The sequence below is a fragment of the Nycticebus coucang genome, chromosome 10, assembly GCF_027406575.1.
Source record: "Nycticebus coucang isolate mNycCou1 chromosome 10, mNycCou1.pri, whole genome shotgun sequence".
In the NCBI taxonomy this organism is placed as follows: Eukaryota; Metazoa; Chordata; class Mammalia; order Primates; family Lorisidae; genus Nycticebus; species Nycticebus coucang.
Genome location: NC_069789.1, coordinates 108,258,055 through 108,279,446, shown reverse-complemented (window position 1 = coordinate 108,279,446; position 21,392 = coordinate 108,258,055). Strand labels below are relative to the sequence as shown.

The 21,392-nt window shown below is 41.5% G+C and overlaps 1 protein-coding gene across 6 annotated transcripts in view; it reads left to right on the top strand.

Moving 5' to 3' along the window:
* Positions 1-15,741, top strand: part of ZNF667 (zinc finger protein 667) — a 52,695-nt gene extending 36,954 nt beyond the window's left edge. For all 6 annotated transcript variants that reach the window (XM_053604789.1, XM_053604788.1, XM_053604784.1 and 3 more), the window contains one exon: positions 12,634-15,741. In XM_053604789.1, the coding sequence (XP_053460764.1) occupies positions 12,634-14,213 (1,580 nt within the window). In that variant the 3' untranslated portion in view covers positions 14,214-15,741. The remainder of the gene's footprint in view (positions 1-12,633) is intronic.
* Positions 15,742-21,392: the final 5,651 nt, after the last annotated feature.

The following is a 21,392-nucleotide window of genomic DNA, read 5'->3' as shown; positions in this document are numbered from 1 at the left end:
AAGGTTTAAAAGGCAAGAATTTTATTTTGATAATGACTCAGTTTTCCAAACAATTTAAATAATTAAATTGTTATTCATAGAACATAACATTGATACAGGATTTTCCTACTTAGGGCTAGACAGGGATCCCCCATATTTCAGGCTTAGATGAGCTCAGAAATCAAACTTCCATCTCAAGCTACAAACAGGCGGGACCTTGAAGGCCACACCCTGTGAACTCCAGCAATGCATGAACAAAGAAGCCTGAAACAGTTTGCAAAGCCCCACCCTGAGTAGGGAGCACACACCCTAATCCTCTCTCTACAACCAAAATTGTACAGAATTAATAAATAAGCTTCCCCTAGCGAAAGGCTGCATTCATTTATTTGTTAAAATACCTATTTTGTTTGTAAAGGTATTTTTCCATTTACCAAGTTCTGGTTAAATTTTTTTTTAAAGTCAATATTTAAGCGTAGACAAAGGACTCATGCAGGAGATCTCCGACTCGGGCCTTTTTCTCCCTGCCAAAAGCTCTGGCATATTCCACTCCCTCTGCATCCCCCTCTGTCCAGGAAAAAGTCATTTTATCACTGATTTGTGGCCCATGGGCTCAATTCTCAAGTCTCCAAGACCAAGGATTCACTGAAGAAAGAAATTTCAGTAACAAAGTCATAACACAGCCATCTTTTCTGATGTTTTTTCATTGTCTCCCTAATTCTCACATGGCCATGTAGCCGCCAAGGACTGGACCTGTGTCCCAAGACAGAAAGCAGAAAACTTGGAAAACTTAGTTTCTTTTGCAATAACCAGGAGGCAAAGCCAGAGCAGGGAGAAAGGGGCCATGCAGGCTTGACTATGTGCTCTGCAGTTCTTGGCCCAAGTGTGGGGAACACATCCGTAGGCCTTACCATAGTCATTTTTCTAAATGTCAGAATTCAAGGGCTTAATGTAAGTTCACCGTAAAATTCAGCAAAATCTAGAAATGCTAGAGAAGTGGTGTTTCTATAATCTTTAAACATTTGAACTTTAACAATAGGTTTAAGAATAATTTCATCTGTCAAAGAATAGTAAAGTCACTTGAATAAGAAGGGATTTGAGCTTTTTGTTTTTCTGATAATTAATGTAAGCACTTATACCCATCTCCTCTGCTAATTAGTTAGAGCTCTTTTGTATATTTCAATTGTGAAATATTGGCACATGACATTTACAAACACACAAACATAGAGACAGACATACAGACTTTGTTTGCCAGCTTTTTTTTTTTTTTTTTTTTTATAGAGACAAAGTCTCACTGTACCACCCTCGGTAGAGTGCCGTGGCATCACACGGCTCACAGCAACCTCTTAACTCTTGGGCTTACGTGATTCTCTTGCCTCAGCCTCCCGGGCAGCTGGGACTACAGGCACCCGCCACAACGCCCAGCTATTTTTTGTTGTTGTTGTTGCAGTTTGGACAGGGCTGGGCTTGAACCCGCCACCCTCAGCATATGGGGCCGGCGCCCTACTCACTGAGCCACAGGCACCACCCCTGTTTGCCAGCTTTTAAACATCTCTAAATACATGTTTTTATTCAGACTATTATTATTATTTTTTTTTTTTAGAGACAGAGTCTCACTTTGTCACTCTCAGTAGAGTGCTTTGGTGTCACAGCTCACAGCAACCTCCAGCTCCTGGCCTTAGGTGTTCTCTTGCCTCATCCTCCCAAGTAGCTGGGACTACAGGTGCCCGCCACAATGCCTAGCTACTTTTTTTGTTATTGCAGTTTGGCCGGAGCAGGTTTAAACCCACCACCCTCAGTATATGGGGCCAGCGCCCTACTCACTGAGCCACAGGCACTGCCCCAGACTATTAATTTTTTAATTACCTAATTTATGTATTTTAGCAATTCACCTAGGTTTAATACACAACAAATATAGAAACACTACATTTCTCAAGAACAAAATTAGAACTAATAAGAATTAAAGTTTTTAGCATGCAACCAAAATAAAGTAGGTAGACTACAGTGATTGGGGACAATGGGTGCATGAGAGCAGAACCTCAAAACCCCCAGGAGAAATCTCCTGGCAGTACTGCTAGGAGTGTTGGAGCATTGCACTCCCAGCTCCGCTCATCCAGGCAATCACTAGGCTTCCCCAGCAGTACATAGTATTTACTGGAGCAGTCTAAGGATCCCTTTGTGGTCACCTTTTAAACTATTTATTTTTATTTTATTTATTTATTTTTTTTTTGTAGAGACAGAGTCTCACTTTATGGCCCTCAGTAGAGTGCCGGGGCCTCACACAGCTCACAGCAACCTCCAACTCCTGGGCTTAAGCGATTCCCTTGCCTCAGCCTCCCAAGTAGCTGGGACTACAGGTGCCCGCTTTTAAACTATTTGAAGTTAATTGAGTTGGAGAATTGAATCTTTTGACAGTGAATAGTGGAGCAAGTTAATTTATATCTCAAATGGGAAATGGGTATTTTAGTTTGTAATTTTTCAAGTGTTCTTAGACTTGAAGAACAGTTTAGGCCTCCTAGCCAGGAGCTGAAGATGCCACAGAGGCAAATTCTTTGAACTTGGTCGAAGGAGGGCATGAAGAGAGGTAAGACAAAACAGGTTTAGGTAGATTAGAAATTCCAGCCATAGTTACCAGCCTGGAAGAGTCTGTGTCTGCTCTGAGGTGGAAGAGGAACACATACTCTCATTCCTCATCTAGTAACTCTCGTTGGAATTCAGAGGGAAGGGGTTTTTCTGCCAATGTAGAAGGGGATAGACCCAGTACAGTTTGGAGAGGGAGCTCTAATTGATTAATATGAATATGACAGCCACTGGTTTTTAACATAAATTGAAGCATTTGAATAAAGAATTCACGCTCCAGTGAGCCAGACTGTCCCATAATTTATTACTCCCAATGAAAACTACTCCACACACACACACACACAAATTACTTACCAATTGCACAGTTTTACTTCTTCATTCTCCAGAGGGCTTCCCTCACCTGCATGTGCACCTACTATTCTGTGCTCTGGTCCCTGTTCTGGGCACCACCTGTCTTGAAGCAGCAGGACAAAGAGGAGCGAACCAGAATGGAATTAGTGGGAAATGAGGAAAATACAGCATAAGAAAAGACATGGAAACAAAGGATGGGACTGGGAGGACTGACTGAGCTGATGGCTGTAGCCAGCACCAAAGCATAAAATCAGCTTTATTTTATAGTATCTGTACAGGGTTATTCAGGGGGGAGTAGCATAGACAATATGGGGAAATAGCATAAACAAAAGACATGTTTTTGACCTTACAGTATGATAAAAAGATTAAATGAAGTGAAGGAAGACAAAATCTTGTTAATTGTTTCTACTCAACTTCATAAACATATGACAAGTAAGAAGGGCAAGATCACAAGGATCTCAGCATAGCTGACAAAACGAAGTATTATGTGACTTAGTGGTTTCTACTTAACTTCATTAGTATATGACAAGTAAGAATGCAAAGATCACAAGGATCTCTGCATAGTTAACTAGACAAAGAAAAGAGCTACATGACTTTTGGCAGAGGGAGCATGAAGAAAGGAATATGGCTGTTTCGGTAACGGAGGTGAAGCAGTTGGGGGTTCATTCTCTGAATGTTCCCCAGGCTGTGAGGGCTCTGCAGTCTCATAACCTGTTCTCCACATGTTCCACCACTTTAATAACATCACACCCATCTCTCCTGGCTGGTAATGTTTCCACTGAGTAGTATACTACCAGAAGTACTGGTGGTCCTTTATGTGGCAATTTTATTCTTTTTTTTTTTATTATTATTCTTTCTTTAAGATCTTTTCTTTATCTGTGATCTTTGTGAGCTTGATTATTAAATGCCCTGAGGTAATCTTGTCTGGGTTAAATCTGCTTGGTGTGTGTGACCTTCTTGGACCTGAATGTTGATATCTTTCTCTAGGTTTGGAAAGTTCTTTGTTATTCTTACTTTGCATAAACTTTCTAGCTTCATCTCTCTCTCTACCTTCTCTTTAAGGCCAATAACTCCTAGATTTGTATTTTTGGGTTATTTTCTTTTCTTTTCTTTTTTTTGATTGTTGGGGATTCGTTGAGGGTACAAGAAACCAGGTTACACTGATTGCATTTGTTAGGTAAAGTCCCTCTTACAATCCTGTCTTGCCCCCAAAAGGTGTGGCACACACCAAGGCCCCACCCACTCCCTCCCTCCCTCTCTCTGCTCTTCCTTTCCCCACCCTTCCCTCCTTCTTTCTCTCTCTGCTCTGCCCTTCCCCCATCCCTACCGTGTCCTTAATTGTCATTAATTGTCCTCATATAAAAATTGAGTACATATGATTCATGCTTCTCCATTCTTGTGATGTCTTACTAAGAATGTATTCCATTTGCATCCAGGTTAATACGAAAGCTGTAAAGTCTCTCTCTTTTTTTTTTTTTTTTTGAGACAGAGCCTCAAGCTGTTGCCCTAGGTAGAGTGCTGTAGCATCACAGCTCACAGCATCCTCCAACTCCTGGGCTCATGCTATTCTCCTGCCTCCACCTCCCAAGTAGCTGGACTTACAGGTGCCCACGACAACACCTGGCTTTTTTTTGGGTTACAGCCGTCATTGTTTGGTGGGCCCGGGCTGTATTCGAATTTGCCAGCTCAGGTGTATATGGCTGGCACCTTAGCTGCTTGAGCCACAGGCGCCGAGCCAAGTCTCCATTTTTTTTAATGACTGAATAGTATTCCATGGTGTACATATACCACAGCTTGATAATTCATTCCTAGGTTGGTGGGCATTTTGGCTGTTATCACATTTTGGCGATTGTAAATTAAGCTGCAATAAACAGTCTAGTACAAGTGTCCTTACGATAAAACAATTTTTTTTCCTTCTGAGTAGATGCCCAGTAATGGGATTGCAGGATTAAATCGGAGGTCTAGCCTGAGTGCTTTGAGGTTTCTCCATACTTCCTTCCAAAAAGGTTGTAGTAGTTTGCAGTCCCACCAGCAGTGTAAAAGTGTTCCCTTCTCTCCACATCCCCACCAGCATCTGCAGTTTTGAGATTTTGTGATGTGGGCCATTCTCGCTGGCGTTAATGGTATCTCAGGGTAGTTTTGATTTGCATTTCTCTAATAATTAAGGATGATGAGCATTTTTTCATATGTTTGTTAGCTATTCCTCTGTCTTCTTTAGAGAAGGTTCTATTCATGTCTCTTGCGCATTGATATATGGGATTGTTGGCTTTGTTCATGTGGATTAATTTGAGTTCTGTATCCTAGTTATCAACTGATCTTAGTTATCAAGCTTTTGTCTGATTCAAAATATGCAAATATCCTTTCCCATTGTGTAGGTTGTCTCTTTGCTTTGGTTGTTGTCTCCTTAGCTATACAGAAGCTTTTCAGTTTAATTAAGTCCCATTTGTTTATTTTTGTTCTTGTTGCAATTGCCATAGCAGTCTTCTTCATGAAGTCTTTCCCCAAGCCAATATCTTCCAGTGTTTTTCCTATGTTGTCTTTGAGGATTTTTGTTGTTTCATGCCTTAAATTTATGTCTTTTATCTATCTGGAATCAATTTTTGTGAGTGGAGAAAGTTGTGGGTTCAGTTTCAGTCTTTTACATGTGGATATCTAGTTCTCCCAGCACCATTTCTTGAATAGGGAGTCTTTCCCCCAGTGTATGTTCTTGATTGGTTTATGGAAGATTAGGTGTTTGTAAGATGCTAGTTTCATTTCCTGGTTTTCTATTCAATTCCAAATGTCTACACTGTATTTTTGTGCCAGTACCATGCTGTCTTGACCACTATGGCTTTTTAGTACAGCCTAAAATCTGGTATGGTGATGCCCCCAGCTTTATTTTTATTACTAAGAACTGCCTTAACTATGTGGGGGTTTTTCTGGTGTTTGTGAGGTTATTTTCTTTCTTTTTTTTTTTTTTGTAGAGACAGAGTCTCACTATACTGCCCTCGGGTAGAGTGCCCTGGAGTCACACGGCTCACAGCAACCTCTAACTCTTGGGCTTACGCGATTCTCTTGCCTCAGCCTCCCAAGCAGCTGGGACTGCAGATGCCCACCACAACGCCTGGCTATTTTTTGTTGCAGTTTGGCCAGGGCTGGGTTTGAACCTGCCACCCTCGGCATATGGGGCTGGCGCCCTACTCACTGAGCCACAGGCGCTGCCCGTGAGGTTATTTTCTAAATGCTTCCTTCTTATTTATTCTTGCTATTGTTTTGAGCCAGAGTCTCATTTTGTTGCCCTCGGTAGAGTACTGTGGCATCATAGCTCACAGCAACCTCAAACTCTTGGGCTGAAGGGATCCTCCTGCCTCAGTTTCCCAAATAGCTGGTACTATAGGTACCTACCACAACACCCAGCTAGTTTTTCTATTTTTAGTAGAAATGAGGTCTTACTTTTGCTCAGGGTGGTATCAAACTCCTAAGCTCAGGCAGTCCACTTGCCTCAGCCTTCCATAGTGCTGGGATTACAGGCATGAACCTCCAAGCCCAGCCCTTTTCTTGTCATTGTGCTTTTCTGATTGTATTTTCAAATGCCCATTCTTAAAACTCACTAAACTCTTTCTTTTGCTTGATTAATTCTCCTGTTAAGAGACTCTGATTAATTTCTCAATTTGTCAATTCTTTTCTTTTGGAGACAGTCTCATCACTGTATAGCCCTGGATAGAGTGCCCTGCCATCATAGCTTACAGCAACCTCAAACTCTTTGGCTCATGTTATCCTTTTGTCTCAGCCTCCCAAATAGCTGGGACAGAGGTGCCTGCCACAATGCCTGGCTACTTTTTCTATTTTTAGTAGAGAAGAGGTCTTTCTGTCACTCAGGCTGGTTTTGAACTCCCGAGCTCAGACAGTCCACTCACCGCTGCCTCCCAGAGTGCTGGGATTGTAGCCATGAGCTGCCATGCCCAGCATTGTCAATTCAATTCTTAAGTCCTAGAATTTAAGCTTGATTTTTTTTATTATTTTAATCTCTTCCCTAAATTTCCCTGATAGGCTTCTGGGTTCCTTCTTTGCATTGTGTTGAAGTTCATCACTTATCCAGGACAGCTTGAACTTTTTCTCAAAGTTCACCTGTCTATTACTCCAGGATTGGTCACTGGACCCTTATGTAAGTTCATTTGGTAAGGTCATGTTCCTCAAGAACATCCAGGAATTCTTTCTTGTTTCAACCTGTCCTTCTTAAGGCTTTTAGATAGTTAAATGGAATTGAGTGATATCATCTGTCTCCAGACACTGTAGCTGTGTCAGAATTGGTGGTGCCCCAAGCCACATAGGGGTGTGGCATCATAGCTCACAGCAATCTCAAACTGACTCTTATAGACTCAGACTCCTGGTGGCTTTTTGTTGACTTGGGTAAGATACAGGAGAATTCCCTGGATTATCAGGCAAAATCTGTCAGTGGCATTCATTATCCCACTTCTGACACCACTTGTCAGGGCATGGGACTGGCCAGGTCTCAGGCCTGCTTAACTAGGTTCTGGATGCTGACCACTAAGCTACCTTGCTCAGGAACAATTTCTCTTAGGTGCTTGAGGGCTATCTACTTCAGCAGGAAAGAGAGAGTCTTTGAGAGAGTAAAGCAGTCTTCTTAGAATAGATAGATCTTAGTCTTTAGTAGAGCTTGATAATCTTCATCAGAGAGACGCCATGCTAGTGTTCTGCAGGCAGGAGAGGAGACAGAGTAAGTGGGTCCGTGATAGAATGCACATGCCCCCAACTGGCTTCTCCTCCAGCCTAATATAAGGCTGATCTCGTGCCTCTCAATACCACAGGTGTAGAGACTGCCTACACCAATGCTCTCATCTTGTGAGCTCTTATGCTTGTTAGGAGAGCTAAATCCCTCTCTCCATGCCCTTTTCACCAAGGTGTTCCATTGTTGAGCTATACAGGTGTTTCTTATAACTCTCACTCCTCCTACCCATAGGCTATACGGGCTGCTACAAAAGTCTCTCACTTTGTGGGATGGGCTGCAGGAGTTCGGGGAGGAGTGACATGGGGACTCCCTTGTGGCGCTAGCACCAAGTAACATCTGAGCCAACTTGATCTCACCTGAAGCCTGTTGCCGTGCTATCTCTGATGTTTATTTCAAAGCCCAAAGTCTCTTTATTCAGCAGCTGATGAATCCTGCCATGCTAGGTTCTTCTCTTCAAAGCAGCAGATTGCCTGCTGGCCCTGGGTGGGTCCAGAAAGACCTTCTAGGAACTAAGGCCTGGACTCTGGGGCCTCAGAAGTCTGCTTGGTACTTTATTTAACTGTGGCTGAGATGGTACCCAGTATGCAAAACAAAGTCCTCTGAACTCTTCCCTTTCCTTTCCCTAAGTGGAAGAAGATACTGCCTGGAGGTGGGGGAGAGGTGACATAGGCATTAGTTTGACTGCAGTAGTTTGGTGTCTCACTGGGTCATGTGCAGCCCAAGTCAGCTGACAAGCCAGCACAGCCAAGGAGTTGACCAAGGACTGAATCTTTTGTGGCCTGACTACCTTATGAATGTAGTCTAGGCCCCAGCCTTCTTTTCTCAGCCAGTCGTGGGGTTAGTCAGAATTCAGGTTTTAGGGAAGAGGATTTCCCTGATGAGGATGTTCTAAATGCTCCCTTTGTGGGCACTAGCAGAATTCTGCCCTGTGCTGTGTTCCCCTGTGGAAGGGCTGCCCTCGGTTTCAATGCAAAGTCCCAGAATCACTTAACACTCTCTCACCTTGGGACAAAGATTCTCTCTCCACTTGGCATGCTAGCATGGCACTACCAGGGGATGAGGGTGGGTGGCATAGGCAATGTGAGGTGGTCTTTTCTGTCCTTTTCATGTCTCTTTCCTTGGTCCAGATAGTATGATCGCTTGGTTGTGTGGATAGTTGTTGAATTTGGTGTTTGTGGGGAGGGACAATGGCTGGAGGTTTCTATTCTACCATCTTACTCTGCTTACCCTCACAGTGCATTTCTTAGAATGTATCCCTATGAATAAGCAACACATGACTATACTCAATTCTAATTGCTACTATGTTTGTTTTTGTACAATTTAATTTTAACAATATTTTTTAAACTTACAATTTTATTAAGGTACACATATAATCTACATGTCATAAAATTCACCTGTATCTGGCATACAAGTCAATGATTTTTGATCAGTTTATCAAATGTGTAGCCAATCATCATAATCCACTTTTAGAAAATTTTCTTTTTTCTTTTTTTTTTTTTTATTGTTGGGGATTCATTGAGGGTACAATAAGCCAGGTTACACTGATTGCAATTGTTAGGTAAAGTCCCTCTTGCAATCATGTCTTGCCCCCATAAAGTGTGACACACACCAAGGCCCCACCCCCCTCCCTCCGTCCCTCTTTCTGCTTCCCCCCCCATAACCTTAATTGTCATTAATTGTCCTCATATCAAAATTGAGTACATAGGATTCATGCTTCTCCATTCTTGTGATGCTTTACTAAGAATAATGTCTTCCACTTCCATCCAGGTTAATACAAAGGATGTAAAGTCTCCATTTTTTTTTAATGGCTGAATAGTATTCCATGGTATACATATACCACAGCTTGTTAATCCATTCCTGGGTTGGTGGGCATTTAGGCTGTTTCCACATTTTGACGATTGTAAATTGAGCTGCAATAAACAGTCTAGTACAAGTGTCCTTATAATAAAAGGATTTTTTTTCCTTCTGGGTAGATGCCCAGTAATGGGATTGCAGGATCAAATGGGAGGTCTAGCTTGAGTGCTTTGAGGTTTCTCCATACTTCCTTCCAGAAAGGTTGTACTAGTTTGCAGTCCCACCAGCAGTGTTAAAGTGTTCCCTTCTCTCCAAATCCATGCCAGCATCTGCAGTTTTGAGATTTTGTGATGTGGGCCATTCTCACAGGGGTCAGATGATATTTCAGGGTTGTTTTGATTTGCATTTCTCTAATATATAGAGATGATGAACATTTTTTCATGTGTTTGTTAGCCATTCGTCTGTCATCTTTAGAGAAAGTTCTATTCATGTCTCTTGCCCATTGATATATGGGATTGTTGGCTTTTTTCATGTGGATTAATTTGAGTTCTCTATAGATCCTAGTTATCAAGCTTTTGTCTGATTGAAAATATGCAAATGTATTTTCCCATTGTGTAGGTTGTCTCTTTGCTTTGGTTATTGTCTCCTTAGCTGTACAGAAGCTTTTCAGTTTAATGAAGTCCCATTTGTTTATTTTTGTTGTTGTTGCAATTGCCATGGCAGTCTTCTTCATGAAGTCTTTCCCCAGGCCAATATCTTCCAGTGTTTTTCCTATGCTTTCTTTGAGGATTTTTGTTGTTTCATGCCTTAAATTTACATCCTTTATCCATCTTAATCAATTTTTGTGAGTGGGGAAAGGTGTGGGTCCAGTTTCAGTCTTTTACATGTAGACATCCAGTTCTCCCAACACCATTTATTGAATAGGGAGTCTTTCCCCAAGGTATGTTCTTGTTTGGTTTATCGAAGATTAGGTGGTTGTAAGATGTTAGTTTCATTTCTTGGTTTTCAATTCGATTCCAAGTGTCTGTGTCTCTGTTTTTGTGCCATTACCATGCTGTCTTGACCACATGGCTTTGTAGTACAGACTAAAATCTGGTATGCTGATGCCCCCAGCTTTATTTTTATTACTGAGAACTGCCTTAGCTATACGGGGTTTTTTCCTTTTCCATACAAAATGCAGAATCATTTTTTCCAAATCTTGAAAGTACGATGTTGGTATTTTGATAGGAATGGCATTGAATAGGTAGATTGCTTTGGGAAGTATAGACATTTTAACAATGTTGATTCTTCCCGTCCATGAACATGGTATGTTCTTCCATTTGTTAATATCCTCTGCTATTTCCTTTCTGAGGATTTCATAGTTTTCTTTATAGAGGTCCTTCATCTCCTTCGTTAGGTATATTCCTAGGTATTTCATTTTCTTTGAAACTATGGTGAAGGGAGTTGTGTCCTTAATTAGCTTCTCATTTTGACTGTTATTGGTGTATACAAAGGCTACTGACTTGTGGACATTGATTTTATATCCTGAAACATTACTGTATTTTTTGATGACTTCTAGGAGTCTTGTGGTTGAGTCTTTGGGGTTCTCGAAGTATAAGATCATGTTGTCAGCAAAGAGGGAGAGTTTGACCTCCTCTGCTGCCATTTGGATTCCCTTTATTTCCTTGTCTTGCCTAATTGTATTGGCTAGAACTTCCAGCACTACATTGAATAGTAAAGGTGACAGAGGACAACCTTGTCTGGTTCCAGTTCTAAGAGGAAAAGCTTTCAGTTTTACTCCATTCGGTAAAATATTGGCTGTGGGTTTGTCATAGATAGCTTCAATCAGTTTTAGAAATGTGCCACCTATGCCTATACTCTTCAGTGTTCTAATTAGAAAAGGATACTGAATTTTATCAAATGCTTTTTCTGTATCTATTGAGAGGATCATGTGATCTTTATTTTTGCCTCTGTTAATATGGTGGATAATGTTTATGGACTTGCGTATGTTAAACCAGCTTTGCATCCCTGGGATGAAGCCTACTTGATCTTGATGAATGACTTTTTTGATGATAAGCTGTAATCTATTGGCTAGGATTTTGTTGAGAATTTTTGCATCTATATTCATGAGTGAGATTGGTCTGAAATTCTCCTTTTTGTTTGGGTCTTTTCCTGGTTTTGGTATCAGGGTGATGTTCACTTCATAGAATGTGTTGGGGAAGACTCCTTCTTCTTCAATTTTTTGGAATAATTTCTGCAGTACAGGAATAAGCTGTTCCTTGAAGGTTTGATAGAATTCTGGAGTGAAGCCATCTGGACCAGGGCATTTTTTGGTTGGAAGCTTTTTTATTGTTTCTTTGATCTCAGTGCTTGAAATTGGTCTGTTCAGGAGCTTTATTTCTTCCTGGCTGAGTCTAGGGAGAGGGTGTGATTCCAAATATTGATCCATTTCCTTCACATTGTCAAATTTCTGGGCATAGAGTTTCTGGTAGTATTCAGAGATGATCTCTTGTATCTCTGTGGGATCAGTTGTTATTTCCCCTTTATCCATTTCCGATTGAGGTTACTAGAGATTTTACTTTTCTATTCCTTGTTCGTCTGGCCAATGGTTTATCTCACTTTTAGAAAATTTTCATCACCACAGTACAATCCCTCTTTCCTATTCACAATTAATCCCTAATTCTAACCTTGAACCCTGTGCAGCCATTAATCTTCTGTTTCTGTAGACTTTCTTTTTCTGGATATTTCATATAATAAAAATACATTTATCTAATGAAACACCTATGGAGTTTAGTATGTGATATATGGTATAAAATTTTTCATGCCTATAGTCCCAGCTGCTTGGGAGACTGAGGCAAGGTAATCACTTAAGCCCAAGAGTTTGAGGTTGCTGTGAGCTATAATGCAGCAGCACTCTACTAAGGATGACATAATGAGACTGTCTAAAAAAAATTTTTTTTCCTATAAATAAACTTTTTTTGTATAAATAAAATCTTAATGTATTCATTTTCAAATTATAGAATTTTCTGAATTCTAGTTATTAACTGTGCCTATATAACCTTTGGTATGATAATTGAAACCATAGTAAGACATTAAAAAGTTATTATTTTGATTATCATGATTGTTTTTATGATTAATAATGATAATGCCTAAATTTTTATCATAGCTGCTTTGGTTTTTTAGCACAGGAGAACATAAACATTTCATTTCTTGATGTCTTTCAGACTCTGGGCCTAAATGTGACACCAGGAAGTTACCTCCAAATCAATCCAACAAACCTGGACCAAGCACCTCTCAGAAACCAGTTTCTGCACCACAGAAAGTTCCCATAGGAAAGAAGAGCTCTAATAAAAATTCAGTCCTAAAAAAACCCAAGAAAGGGCATGCAGGGAAGAAATCATTCAAATGCAATGACTGTGGGAAAACTTTTAATCATAGCATCTCTCTCAAACTTCATCAAAACACTCACACTGCAGAGCGGCCTTATGAATGCAGTCATTGCAGAAAAGTTTTCAGGCAGGTTTCCTCCCTCATTCTTCATCAGAGAATGCATGATGGAAAGAAAAGCCATGAATGCGATAAATGTGGAGAAAGCTTCAAACAAAAAACAACCCTTATTCTACATGGGAGAATTCATGATGAGAAGACAATCATTGACCGTGCAACAACTTCAAGTCAGTACTACTCTGTCACTCTAAATGAGAAATTTCGCATTATCGAGACTGTCCATAAGTGTAAAAAATGTGGGAAAGCCTTTGGTCGGTTGTCATCCCTTTTACTTCACAAGAAAATTCACAACGACAAGAAGAAGGATAAACGCAAGCAACGTGGGAAGAGCTTCAAGAAGAAATCCATCTTTGTTACACATAAGAAAATTCATTCTGGAGAGAAAACCCCTGCAAGTGAGAAGGCTTCAAGTCAGAATCTACAGCAGAAACATCACCTTCCACACAATCCTTATAAATGCAAAAAATGTGGGAAATCCTTCAATAGGATTTCACCCCTTATGCTTCATCAGAGAATTCACACTTCAAAGAAACCCTACAAATGTGATAAATGCGAGAAGACCTTCAGGCGATTTTCAACCCTTGTTCTGCATCGAAAAATTCATAAGGGAGAGAAAGTACACAGGTGCAAGAAATGTGACAAGGTCTACAATCGACATTCAGCCTTGATTCAACACCAGAAAACTCATCTGAGGAAAAAGAAAGTGTTTGAGTGTAAGGAATGTGGGAAGAAGTTTTGTGGAATTGCAAACCTTAAAGTGCATCAGAACATTCATTCTGAAGACAAACCTTTCAAGTGCAATAAATGCAGTAAAGTTTTTGGCCGCCAGTCATTTCTTATTGAACATCAGAGAATTCATACAGGAGAAAAACCGTATCAGTGTGAGGAATGTGGGAAAGCCTTCAGTCACCGAATATCGCTAACTCGACATAAGAGAATTCACACTGAAGACAGACCCTACGAATGTGATGAGTGTGGGAAGGCCTTCAGCCAGAGTGCACACCTTGCCCAACATGAGAGAATTCACACTGGAGAGAAGCCATATACATGCAAAACATGCGGGAAATCCTTCAGTCAGCGCACGTCCCTTATACTACATGAAAGAAGTCACACTGGAGAGAAACCCTATGAATGCAACGAATGTGGGAAGGCATTTTGCAGTGGCTCCGACCTCATTCGACATCAGAGAAGTCATTCTTCAGAGAAACCCTACGAGTGCAGTAAATGTGGGAAGGCATATAGTAGGAGCTCTTCTCTGCTTCGACACCAGAATACACATTCTGAAGAAAAAAACTAAGGTCATTCTAAATCTAGAAAAGTAAAGGAGGAAGCTATCAAAGGAACAGAGTGAGAGGTATCAGGAAAGTATATTTGTCTTTCACATAAATTTCGTGTATATTTTTGGGACCATTTGAGGGAGTGTTCCACTGTGACAGCCAAAGAGCAAAAGTCATTGACGATTTTTGACCTCAGGATTTGAAATTGTCCATGTTAAGTGTAGAATATTGGATTAGTCATTGTAAAAAAAAAGACCATTTTCACTTCATAAGAATTACTCATATTTTATTTCCAGTTTAGTTTTAAAGATACTTCAGTCCAGGCGTGGTGGCTCACGCCTGTAGTCCTAGCACTATGGGAGGATCACTTAAACTCAGGAGTTCAAGACCAGCCTGAGCAAGAGTGAGACCCCTGTCTGTACAAAAAAATAGAAAAATTAGCCGGGCATTGTGGCGGTTGCCTTTAGTCCCAGCAACTTGGGAGGCTGAGGCAGGAGGATCATCTGAGCCCAGGGTTTTGATGTTGCTGTGCTGGATAACACCACGGCACTGTAGCCTGGGCAACAAGGTGAGACTCTGTCTCAAAAAAAAAAAAAAATTGCATTTGGCTGGGCGTGGTGGCTCACACCTGTAATCCTAGCACTCTGGGAGGCCGAGGCAGGGGATTGCTTAAGCTTAGGAGTTCAATCAAGACCATCTTGAGCAAGAGTGAGACCCTGTCTCTACAAAAAGTAGAAAAATTAGCCAGGCATTGTGGTGGACACCCGTAGTTTCAGCTACTTGGGTGGCTGAGGCAGGAGGATCAGTTAAGCCCAGGAATCTGAGGTTGGTGTGAACTAGGCTGACACCACAGCAACAGAGTGAGACTTGGTCTCAAAAAAACAAAAACATAAAAAGAAAGAAAGAATTGCATTTGGCTGGGCGTAGTGGCTCACGCCTGTAATCCTAGCTAGCACTCTGGGAAGCCAACCGGGAAGATTGCTTGAGCTCAGGAGTTCAAGACCAGCCTGAGCAAGAGTAAGACCCCATCTCTACAAAAAAATAGAAAAATTAGCTGGGCATTGTGGTGGACACCTGTAGTCCCAGCTACTTGGGAGGCTGAGGCAGGAGGATCACTTGAGCCCAGGAGTTTGAGGTTGTCATCAGCTGGGCTGATGCCACAGCACTCCCCCCAGGGCAACAGAGTGAGACTCAGTCTCCAAAAAAAAAAAAAAAATTGCATTTGGCTGGGAGTGGTGGCTCACACCTGTAATCCTAGCACTCTGGGAGGCTGAGACAGGATGATTGCTTAAGTTTAGGAGCTCAAGACCAGTTTGAGCAAGAGTGAGACCTGTCTCTGCAAAAAAAATAGAAAAACTAGCTGGGCATTGTGGCGGTTGCCTTTAATCCCAGCCACTTGGGAGGCTGAGACAGGAGGATCACTTGAGCCCAGGGGTTTGAGGTTGCTGTGAGCTATGAAGGCACAGCACTCTAGCCTGGGCAACAGAGTGAGACTCTGTCTCCAAAAAGGAAAAAAAAAGTAAATAAATAAAAAACAAACAAAAAAAACTTTATTGGTCATATATAACAAAGTAAAAAAGTAAAGTCCATTTTTATGGATGGGGCTTTGAGTCTCATTTGAGGTCACTTGAAGAAACTTTTGAGTCTGTTTCTCAGAACAGAATAGAAATATCAAATATAAGCAACTTCTTGGGAAAACAGGGTGCCACTTTCAGGACAGAAACTGTGCATGAGAATAAATAAGTGTGAGTCTTCAGATAGATGAAGATACCGTGCACAGTGATATGTAGCAATAGAGTTCACTGTCTCCACATTTATGAGGATATACAATCTTCAGGGTGTGAAAATCTAACATGGCTGAGACAGGCTAACAGAAAAAGAACCAGTATATACTGGAGAACAAGGAACTTCAAAGCCGGCAGAAATAGTGAATGTTTTATTTGAAAGTACATTATCTATATTTATATGAATAAACATCAGTATTTTCGTGTAATAATAGTGTTGTGCAATAAGTGATTGGTGAAATGTACATTGTTATGGACTGAATGTTTGTGTCCCCGAAAATTTGTATTGTGAAGCCCTAACCGCTAATGTGATCTTATTTAGAAGTCAGGCCTATGGGAGGCAATTAGAGTTCAATGATGTCATAGGGGGGGTCCCCTTATGATGGGATTAGTGCCTTTATAAGAAGAGACTTTGGGGAGTTTGCTTTCTCTGCACCATGTGAAGACAGCAAGAGGACAGCTCTCTGCAAATCAGGAAGACAGCCCTCACCAGAACCTGACCATCTTGGACTTTTGTGCTCCAGAGCTGTGAGAAGTATATCCCTATTGTTTACATAACCCAGTCTATTGTATCGTGTTATGGCAGGCAGAGCTGACTGATACATGGGGGAAACCCTAGGTTTGTACAGTGAGCTGTTTGCCTGTCAGCTGTTCACCATGTGTGGTAGCTTTCAGTCCCTCTTTCTGACTTGTGCCAAATGTGTAAGAAATAAAATCAGAGTTCTGCTTTGTAATTCATCATTAAACAATTGGACTCTTCTGTGTTTTCTTTCCTCAAGAATGACTTTTGAGAACACCTGTATCTTGTTAATAGAACTTCATGGAGAAATGCGTTAGGACATTCTACCTTTGACTACAACTGAGGAAACAGCAACCAAATTGGTGAGGTGTGAGCATGCATGCAGTATACTGGAACAATTAACTTCCCATTTAAACTCATCTTTTCAGATCTGTAAAATAAGCATTAAAGAAATCCTCACCACCTGGAGCAAATAGGTAAGCACACGGTACAGAGAAGGATCATGGAGAAGCATGTCTTTTCTCCCTCCCCTTCTACACACATTCCCTACCTTGTTAATTTCTTCTGCCAACCTGCCATAGAGGTTGGTTCCAGATCAGTGGTGACACATCTGAAGGATGGGGGAGGAGCAGAGGGTACCCAGCTCACAGCCACGTATTTCCTCAATCTAATTGCATATTGCATTTCTTGCCCCTTTGGAGGATTTCAAGAGTGCGTGGGAAAGGTAATACACTGTAACATAAAACCTAATGTGGAATTGTGAGAATGGCCTGTCCTTACTGCTTTATTTCTGACCTAGTCAAAAATCCTCACTTCATCTCATTTGCCTGTTCCTCACAACTCCTCTTCAGCTCTTAGAGACACCTCTGTGAGGGTTGTAAAGGTGAAGTTACTCTGGGCTTTTGTGTGTTCCCAGCTACTAGTAACTGGGAACGTGAGTTTTAAAAATATATCCAAGCTAAGAAGAAAGTCAAGTGAGTTGTTCTTAAAATCCTCACACAAAAACTCACACACAAAAAAAATGTTCACTAGATTGTGTAAAGAGAACATTGTAGCAATTTTTTTTTTTTTTAAAGAGACACAGTCTCACTTTATTGCCTTTGATAGGGTGAGTGGCATCACAGCTCACAGCAACCTCCAACTCCTGGGCTTAGGCGATTCTCTTGCCTCAGCCTCCCAAGTAGCTGGGACTACAGACGCCTGCCAGAACGCCTGGCTATTTTTTTGTTGCAGTTTGGCCAGGGCTGGGTTTGAACCTGCCACCCTTGGTATATGGGGCTGGCACCCTACTCACTGAGCCACAGGCGTCGCCAAAGACAGAAAGTTTAAAGGTGGGTCCAGGGGTCCCCCATTAACCATTGTGAGAAATAGAGGCACCATGGGCTTTGACCACTCAGCTTTTATTGAGTTCTCACAATGCTCATTTTAGAGCTGAGCAAAGATCAGCCTGTGGGCTATTTGTGTCATACATTAGCAATTGTATGAATACATAAATATATATCTTTTCTTCCTTAATTGATAGTTAATTATACTTTGCCAGTGCATTCTTTTTTTTTTTTTTTTTTTTGTAGAGACAGAGTCTCACTTTATGGCCCTTGGTAGAGTGCCGTGGCATCACACAGCTCACAGCAACCTCCAGCTCCTGGGCTGAAGCGATTCTCTTGCCTCAGCCTCCCGAGTAGCTGGGACTACAGGTGCCCGCCACAGCACCCGGCTATTTTTTTGTTGCAGTTTGGCCGGGGCTGGGTTTGAACCCGCCACCCTCGGCATATGGGGCCGGCGCCCTACTCACTGAGCCACAGGCGCCGCCCTGCCAGTGCATTCTTGAGAAACAAGGAACATAACCTTAAGGCAAACAGGATGTGCCCACAACTGCTTGGTTGGCCTCACTCTTTAGGGGTCCCAAGGGGCTGGTAGATCCTTTGTTCCCTTGTGGGGCAAACAGGCTGATGGCAATGCCCACATTGGAAACTGGGAGAGAAAGAAGTCCTTTTTTTTTTTTTTTTTTATTAAATCATAGCTGTGTACATCAATATGATCATGGGGCACCATACACTTGGTTCATAGAATATTTGACACATTTTCATCTCATTAGTTGACATAGCCCTCCTGGCATTTTCTTAGTTACTTTGCCAAGACATTTACATTCCACATTTGCCAAGGCTCACATGTATCCTTGTAAGATGTGATCCTTTGGAGACTTTACCTCTTTCGTGTTTACATGGATGGAGCTGGAACATATTGTTCTCAGTAAAGTGTCTCAAGAATGGAAGAAAAAATATCCATTGTATTCACCCCTACTGTGAAACTAACTTAGGACCTTCACATGAAAGCAATAACCAAGTTACAACCTAAGAATAGGGGGAAGGGAGAAAGCGTGGGGAGGGAGGGGGGAGGTGGGTAGAGGGACGGGGATTGAAAGAAGTCCTTATCTCTGCCCCAGAGGTCCTCCCTTTTTGTGTGGGTTTTGGTCATGCACACTTTTCCCAGTGACTTTCGACACCCACCCCTCTCCCAGCGTTTCTGTATTCCAGCCCCCTTCAGGGCTGGAGCAGTATCCCTTTAAAGGGAGCGCTGCGGGCCCCCAGGTTTGATTGATTACCTGTGGGCCTTCCACTGTTGCACGTGCACACGGCCATTTGCATTCCAATGAGCCTGGGCCATTTAACCTTTAAGCAGGCAAGGTTACACTTGCTATTTCCTTCCTCCAATCTGTTTTCTGCAAGAATTACTGTTAGGTAATTGCCCCAGAAAAGCCCCTTCCCCAGAAAGCCCCTTCCTGCTTTCAACAGACCAAGACTAGCTGTCTCACTCTTAAAGTTACAGCTCCTTTCCAAGCACAGGGAGTTGTCCTCTGAACAACAGGGAGTTGCCTACTAGACATCTCCTTATCTCCCAGTCGCAAAACTTACCTCATCTCCCTGTCCCAATTACCCGCTGAAAATTTCAAACTTATGGCCTGCCCCTCCGGCTCTTCCCACCAGAGCAGTAACTCCTTATTGGCTATTCTACCGTCCTGTCATTATTCTGAGACTTCCCCTAACTGAACCTATATAAAGGTGCACTTTTCTTTTGGTCTCTCTCTCTTTTCTCTCCTCCTTGCTGCTGCTCTGCAGAATCCCTCGCCAATAAAGACCTTTCTTACAAGCCTTGGTGGTCTGTGAGATCTCTGCTGGTTGAGTGCCACCCTTTCAATTAGACAGACTTGTTATTAGTCAGCAAAGTTACTTTTAAAAACCAATTGAAATACTAAAGCTAAGCTTTAAAGCTTTTAAAGCTAAGCTGTTTCTTTGCTCAGTTAAACTCCTAAGCTCTATTTTGCTGTTGGACATTTTTCTCTTGGGGGGCTCAGGGTCCCCAATCTCTAATTTCCCCACACATTTCTTGTATATGTAGCTACAATAGCCCAATCACTGATAAACCTCAGGGATATATAAACTTATACTTTTCTTGCCCACCAGCACATACAGTTTATCAGAGAATACAGGAATAAAATATTGAAATATATTGTATATAAGGTACACAGGTAGTAAAAATAAGAGGATGATAAAGTCCATGGTGATGGAGGATTGGGGACAGGAGGTGCTTTTTTGGAGGTGGTAATATTATTAGTCATACAAAGGTGGAAGGCTACTGAAGGCAAAGAGAAATGTACAGACGCATAAAATAATGGCAGAAGGTAGTAGAATATTTAAGGACTGAAAATTTTCACCATTTTTATTTAGTATGGTAATTAACACGTAGTTAACTGGTTAAGTACTCAATAAATATTTGAGGGAATTAAAATATTTTAATATAGCTATCTCTGAGGCATAATCCAGGGGTAACACTTAAACCCGAAGGTGAGCTATATATTGAGATTAACCCTTGTGAAACTACCCTTGGCTGGATGCCCTAGCTCAGTGGTTAGGGTGCCAGTCACATGCTCCTGGGCTGCTAAGTTCAAAACTGCCCTGAGCCTGTTTAAAAAAAAAAAAATAGCTGAGCATTGTGGTGGCGCCTGTAGTTCCAGCTACTTGGGAGGCTGAGGCAAGAGAATCATTTGAGCCCAAGAGTTTAAGGTTGCTGTGAGCTATGATGCCACAGCACGACTGAGGGTGAAAAAGTAAGACTGTCTAAAAAACCAAAAACAAAAACAAAAAAACAGCCATCACCCTAAAAATAAGGAATCATTAGTAGTATTCTAAACCTACAGTGAATTTAGGTTATCCATAGCAACCAGAAACTTTAAATCTAACCTATTTCTTCACTATATTAGTGCAAGCCTCCCCACACAGTAAAGCCTCGATAGAAGGAAAGTTATGCTCTTTCCAGGAATTAAATCAACTTCTCTTCATTTATACTACCCTACAGAAGCTACCTGGGTTTTGGGAGGAAAAAAATTACAAAACACACAAAATTGGAAGACAAATTAACACCTCCCTACCCTACCCACACCAAGAAACAGCAAATCTAGACTCAGAAATGATGTAGCTGTCAGATTTTTGACATCAAATTTAAAAGAGTAATATGTTAAAGATTCTAATGGAAAAGGTACACAATAGGCAAAACTAGATGGGTAATTTTGTAGATAGATAGATTGACTTCTCAGCAGAATGCCCCACCTCAGTCCAGGGGTATCCAGGAAAATGGCCACGGATAATCCCTAAAGGTTTTTCAAATCCAAGGAAGATGAAAAGAACCTGGAGGCATCCTGACAGGCTGTACTAGGCCTATGCAGTTGGAGAGTCAACAGCTGGGAGGGATTAAACTCTTTGAATATGTAGTTAGAGTAGGAAACCTGGTTTACTTCCTCTGCATGACTCTAACTAGCTTCTCCTTCCCCTTTTATTTAAATACACCACAGGGTGTTTACCAACCCCCTTTTGTTTACCCAGTCTCTCTTTCTATCCAGT